The sequence below is a fragment of the Pomacea canaliculata genome, linkage group LG5, assembly GCF_003073045.1.
Source record: "Pomacea canaliculata isolate SZHN2017 linkage group LG5, ASM307304v1, whole genome shotgun sequence".
In the NCBI taxonomy this organism is placed as follows: Eukaryota; Metazoa; Mollusca; class Gastropoda; order Architaenioglossa; family Ampullariidae; genus Pomacea; species Pomacea canaliculata.
In genome coordinates, this window is record NC_037594.1 from 10,141,641 (window position 1) to 10,148,567 (window position 6,927).

Genomic DNA, 6,927 nt, shown 5'->3' on the forward strand with positions numbered 1-6,927 from the left:
AAACATATCAAAGCTTTTAAGTTTTAAATGCTTGTAAATAAAAACTGCAGTTTAATATCCCAGATGTCGTTAGTGCACTCGACGTCAGAGCAGAAAGTCGCTGGCTCGAGTCTTACTCTGGCTGATCTTTCTCAGCATTACCCAATGGTTTTCTTGTCAAATTTGTTTTCTTCTAAGAAAGAGTGAGCAAACATAATGGTCTGAATGAATCGCCCCAAAGCGGTTTAAAACGCAATTTTTAGTAAACTGCTTCTTTACAATCAGAAAATTCGACGAGACATGATCGAAAATATCAGTAGGTATCATCTATGCCTACTTGATGATTCACTTGATATTCTATTAATCGTAAGAAAATTAAAAACAATCACCTGTAGCTGCAGGTAGACAAACACCCTGCCCTCGTCGTAAGACCACGGGAGTTTGTTGTGATACGAGTAGGTCGGGGCTCCAACCAACAGATCAGAGAGACCGTCGCCATTGATGTCCATGGAACACAGGGTGGATCCGTACGAGGAGTAATTCTGGATAGAGTGGTAGCAAGAGTTACTCGCCTTTAAGCATTTTTTAGAGGTGGCCATAAATTGCTTTGTAAGATTTTACACGTGATAGAATGACCACGTGACCTACAAGTAAACCAACAACGTTTCCTGCAATATATGTTCCCTATTAGGGTTTAATAACTCGTAAACACTCAATGCATCTAAACATTGCAAGCCAAGTAATTCCGTAACACATTCCGCAATTTTGCTTAAGCCAAAACCAGCACTTCGAAGATGTGGCTCAAAAATATTGATAAATAATAAATGAAAGATTTTTATTGTGCAAATACCTAAAACTGTCGAATACCTGGGCTTTAAACACACCTGAAATTCTTGCAAGAGCTGAATCTGATCGAAGACTTTTTGTTGTTTCCTTGCCACGATGTACACCTTAAAATGATGTATTGTCAATTTTATACATCCTAATCTTGTTTAGAATCTATAATAGTTATAAACCTCCCCACCAAAGAACTTGGTCTACTAGAAAAGACTGACCAGCAAAAATGTAATTTAATCTGATTTTCAAATGTGCATCTTCGATCAAACCATTATATATAATCTTAAACAAAAAGGTAAATCACAGTCTCGGCAGTTAAGATTCAGATAACTTTCTGTATGCACTTTGTGCAGAATGTTCAAATCGTCTTAGAAACAGTATAAAAGAGTACTCAGTGATACATTTCAGGCTTGCTTAATAAAAGAAAGACTAGTACTATATTAGAATATGATATATATCTCACCTTTCCATTGGGCATTCTGTTTGACACAGCAAAACAAACTGTCAAGTTACCGCAGAAATTTCCAACGGCAACAGCAAAACCTGAAACGTTAATTTTCACTCTAATTAAAATATTCATTATCAATTCATATATAAAAAGGAAGCAGACAGGTAAACAATAAGGCTAGATGGCGTTCTCTGGGGCGATAACTTTCGGCAAAATGATTGCCTCTTTTCTATCATTTGCCACATCTCAGAAAACTTTATTAAAATGAGTGGTTAATAAAACAAAAATCAAACAACCGGCGTAGTGGAGAAACAAGTAGTCTTCAAGCGACAACACCTTTTGTTAAAGTCATCGACATTATCCACCACTAAAAGAGTATTTAAAGCAAATACACATACCCAAGTAAACACCAGGCTCATTGTCAAACAACTCGTTTTCCTTCATGTCAAAGTCTTCGTCTTCTAGTGTAAGGACACCAAAGGACCCTGCATAAGTTGCCATTGATGTTATGAGTTTTAAATAATTTAACCACTGAGAGAAACATATTACACCTAAGCTTAAAACAACCCCTCCCCCAAAAAAAATTCTGATAATAACAAACTGATCATATTATAACTTTTTTATTTAAGGAGTTCGACATGCATTTGATATTTCCCCAAAACTCAATCGAAAAATTAATAGGATGTCTATTAACACGATGTCTAGCGATTAAGCAGCATTTATTGCCCAAGTAAGAAAAAAAAACTGTACTATAACAGCATCTGTACTGAAAATATCACAGAGTTGTAAAAAAATAGTTTCTTTTCTTTTCACATGTTAATCATTACTTACCACTACTTATAAACCGCATATATATATAGTAAAGAAAACAATGTTGGTTTGTTTATCATGAAGCAAACAAGAATATATTCTGTTTCCATCAGAGTATAATCAATGTATGCAAGCTTTAAATTTACCAACCTCTTCCGATACTGAATCCAGGAGTTCCCATTACAATATCCCCATCCTGTTTACAGAGTGGCAAAGGTTGTTTTTATTTTGTGGGATTTCTTATGATATTTATAATAAACGATAGATAAAGGTAATATATAATTATATACATGACCCTCCAGGACGAAATGAGTCTTAAGTCGCGCGGAACAGCTTTGTGCTAGAGGCCCCGAAAGGGGATAGGGGTCAGTTTTGTGCAGTTTGACTGTTCTTTAAAAATGGATTCCTTGGTTATTAAACTATCAGGAAAATGTACTGCTATGTTAAAATAAAAGTTAGAAATCGATTTTGAATACGTTTTAATCGAGGTACCCTACTGCGATCCGTACCGATTTCAGACAAAATTCAAAAGCTGTTTTGATACTGTTTCCCAGTCATAACCCCATCGTGTTATATCTTGACATAAAGCCTGGAGTCTGAATGTTCAACTTCTTCAATGAACGATTCAAATATTAACCGATCAAAAGATTTGTCTGCAAAAGTTTAGGAGTAAACAGACCCGGTCGGCCATCTTGACGCTAATCTTTGAACCCGCTTTTCTCAAAATGGCTGCCACCGTACTTTCTCACTTCAAACGTTTATAACTCACTCAGTTTTGAGACTAGAAGAACAACTTTTGTATCAAAAGAAAGTTCAGAACCTCTACTTTAAAAAAATTGCAATTTGGCAAATCTGAAATTCGCGACTTAAGGCTCATTTTGTCTTGGAGGGTCACATATATGTAACCGAGTGGTGGGGGTTGTGGAGTGACAACAACAGTCCAACACTCAAACAAAGGCAGGAACAGTCAGCAGGTGTGCGACCGTTTATTACACAGGCTCGTACAATGGACCACGGCTGCGTCACATCGTCAGAGGTGCTAAACGTCAGGCTGTCCCCTATGTGTCACATCCCTATATGTCTAATCATAATTTGCAGAGGTACTCTTTTTGTTTTCGGGAAGATCGTAGACGAAGGATTGAAGATTTCACTCCGGGGTGTATTTTATCGTTTGATTTATAAGTTCTAAGATTATTAATTTATAACTCATGAGATTACGAAGTGAAGGCTTTTGCTAAAGGAAACATATGTTTTGCATATATATATATATTTAAAAACTACATACAAAAAGAAATTACCCCATCAACTGCTGCGGAGAAGCCAAACTGCGATAAACCTTTCAAAATGTGACGAATCCTTTGGCCATCCACTTCCACAAGTCCAATGTATTCCCTGCTAAATTTCTTGTAAATAGGAGATAAAGAAGATGTCCCGGGTGGAATAAGCTGACATCGCCCAACTGGAAAGTGAAATTCATACCTAATTCTTGACTGGTCATTCCAGACTGGTCCACACACCTGCGGCATTGAAGCGAGCGACGATGAGTTTCTACTGAGTGGGTGTGTATGTGTGTTAGTGTGTTAGTTTACATGTCTTAGAGCAGACCTGGGCAAAGGCCGGCCCGCGGGCCGGATCCGGCCCGCCTCCTTTCTCTGACCGGCCCGCCCGCTGGGCTCCGCCAGTATATATACTATATATACAGTATTGGGTAAAACTGACTTAACTATATTAGTCCGGCCCTCTAAAACCATACCAATTTCTCATGCGGCCCCTTGGGAAAATTAATTGCCCACCCCTGTCTTAGAGTGTATGTTTATGTACGTCCACATCTTATTGAAATGATTTTTAAACGGATATTTTAACTAACTTTTAACTTTCATAGTACTCACCAAAGCACTGGATTTGTTGAGCAAGGTCACTGTAAGACCAAACATTTCTTTCTTCTCTTCAAAGTCTTGGAAAGCATTTTCTTGTTTTCCTTTATTTATCACAAACACAGGTTAAAAGAAAATGCTAAATAATAAGTTCAAGTGTGCATGTGGATGATACTGTGTGTATTAAATTACGTGATGGCAATTATAATCTATATCCCTAGGGCAAAAATACTACGCAATGTATACATAGATGTGGGGGACGTGTCTGCTTCTACATGAATGCAGTTTTGCAATATTGCAATTTATGGATGGGATCTACTATGATGTTCTACAAAGATGTATATTTTGTCACTAACGACAATGACCGATTTCATATTTGCTCTTTGCTAAACGCAAAATTAGAAAAATATGGAACGTTTGGGACAACACAGTCAGCCTTTTACACAGTAGATCACACTGCATACCATTTATTCGCCTTTCAAATACCTGTTCAAAGCCGATAGAGGCTTTCCACTCTGGGGTTCTCGCTCTTTTTAAGATAAAACAAAGGGTTTGAAAATTCCTAATAAGGACAATACGGAAACACACTTTGAATATGCCCAATCAGATTTCACTAATACCATCTCCGGCCTTATTGTAGGTCACACAAACAGGCTTCGAATGTGTTCGGGTGTCCCACAATCCAGATATGTATCCAAATGTAACTCCAACGGTAACTCACAGCTAATTCGGGGATGCTTCCTCTCGGAGACGTTTTCTGCTACACATTAAATGTTCACTGTGCCTTCTCAAAATGCCAAACGGAGGAAAACCATTCTTAGACCGTGGTAGCAGCAAAGATTTAAAAATGGCGGAACTTAATTACCTAATGGGGGGTCTTTCGTTTAGATCGGTGTCCTGTGGCAACAACCAATCAGAATTTAGCAGTTTTCTTAGTGCCGTGTGCAAACCAGAAAATTGTTGGGGGGAGGGGGGAGCAAGCGTATGTGGGTGGCTTGACTGCGTACGTACTTTGCGAGCTTCACGATTTCACATTCATTAATAAGGAAAAAGAGCAATTTCAATCAAAAAGAGAAATTCTGAATCCTTTTTACTGTTGCCTGGTTTTATCGAATTAGTAAGTTTAGGTAGAAGGCAGAAACAAAGTAAACCGATGAAAACGCACTGTAAGAGTCTGTTTAATGCGTGAAAGAGTCCTGCACGGTCTGCCTGTGTCTGACTCTTCCACCGTTACCTGTGGGCTGGTGGAGAGAACACTTGTCGGCTGCTGCTACTGTACCAAAGCCTCCAGCTGCTTGCCCAGAGCCTGACCATCTGACTTTTGCCATTCTCATAATGTTACTACCTACAGAAAATCATAACTAGTAAATATGTCAACACTGTCTATTTTAACTAGTAATGCATACTCATTGAGCACCGTGTGTAGATTATTAAAAGGTAATTGTTTACTGCCAAGTGGAGTGGTCGTCCTGTCAGCACAGGTAACGTGTTCTAACGGTTTGCAAAAGAAGTGCTTTCCCGATGACATTTGATTCTCAGGTTTGAAGCGTGGAGCCGAAACTAGCAAGCTGAAAAGTAGAAAAACATCAGGAATACAAATGTAGGAGGCATTTACTGGTGTTTACTCATGTGAAATTTGTTTACTTTGTAAACAGTGTGTAAATCTCGACATAAATGCCCCCGTCCGTATTTCATGTATTGATCTCTTTAGTCTTATGAGCTTATACATATGTGTTTCTACATGTGCCTCTTTACCCCATCACCAGGATGCAGAATCTGAGAGACCCATCATCAACAAATACTCACACACACACACATTAACATACTAAACAACACAGTGGTGTGTCCACACTTAACACACACTACAGGGAAGTGAATCAAGCGTCCATTGTATGAGACCTATGTATTAACTAATTGTATTTATTACTTATTATAATTATATACACTTTACTAGGGTGCAAACCCTAGAAGTCAGACGTGGAAGTAACACCATTTATTAATATCGAGTTAAATGATCTAACATTATGATTTTTTGTTATGTTCTCCTAACTAAATGTTTTGTATTCCTTTTTAAACAGAACAAACGTACGAATATAGTCGTGTTCAAATTTAAAGATTACTGTAGTAACTGTGATTAAATTAAAACATAAAGAAAGAGCCTCTAGATGTGCATGCTATTAACGATATGATCCGAATATTGGGAAGAGCGATACAACGTCTCCGACATTCTGTAGAAAGCACTATTAGACATCCCGTGATTTCTGCGTGTCACTATAGGTTATAGAAGGTGTCATACTTGCTTATTGTTGTTAGTTGTATCAGTAGTAGTAAACACTACTAGGGTCACTGATTATCCTTACTGACTAGCTTCATCAGTTGTTAACAATAGCTGCTATCGTGTGGATACTCGGGATATTCTTTCAAAGATATGGAAGCATTGAGTAATGAGCATACCTTGTAGAACCATTATCAAAAATGAGGAACTCAGCGCGGTATCCAAAGGAAGTTTTGTTGGGTCCATGATGAACGACTGCAGACTGCACGTCGACATTATAAGCAGCGCAGCACGTGATGGAGCACAGCAACATCAGTGACACACCACATGTGAAACAGTCGTTGATGAACAGCATTTTGTCGCTGTTGAAGTCCAACAGTCGAACAATAGACTCTCTCTCTCTCTCTCTCTCTCTCTCTCTGACTGCTTAAAACAAACAGCCTTTGAAATATAATATCAAAATGTAAGCTATGTTCTTAATGTCTGTCCTCTTGGATCGTTTGTCGTCTTATTTGCATGTCTACACTTTTATGCAGACAACTCAACAACTTGACAATTAAAGGGTTTTACGTCCTTCCGTGCTGGATGCCTGAAGTGCTTATTGCTGCTTTACTGCTGACCTTTAATACACAGCCGTTATTGTCTTCGTTGTCAATGACTAAACGCAGCCATAATATTCTGGTCGTTATCTCACCGGCGTGAAA

At 38.3% G+C, this 6,927-nt stretch overlaps 1 protein-coding gene across 1 annotated transcript in view; it reads right to left on the reverse strand.

The window, feature by feature from the left end:
* Positions 1–6,927, reverse strand: part of LOC112565130 (integrin alpha-9-like) — a 32,409-nt gene that overhangs the window by 8,213 nt on the left and 17,269 nt on the right. The window contains exons 2-10 of the mRNA XM_025240436.1: positions 6,403–6,578; positions 5,398–5,516; positions 3,964–4,052; positions 3,373–3,591; positions 2,225–2,270; positions 1,663–1,749; positions 1,280–1,359; positions 864–929; positions 369–521 (exon numbers count right to left, since the gene is read on the reverse strand). Of these exons, the coding sequence (XP_025096221.1) occupies positions 369–521; positions 864–929; positions 1,280–1,359; positions 1,663–1,749; positions 2,225–2,270; positions 3,373–3,591; positions 3,964–4,052; positions 5,398–5,516; positions 6,403–6,578 (1,035 nt within the window). The remainder of the gene's footprint in view (positions 1–368; positions 522–863; positions 930–1,279; positions 1,360–1,662; positions 1,750–2,224; positions 2,271–3,372; positions 3,592–3,963; positions 4,053–5,397; positions 5,517–6,402; positions 6,579–6,927) is intronic.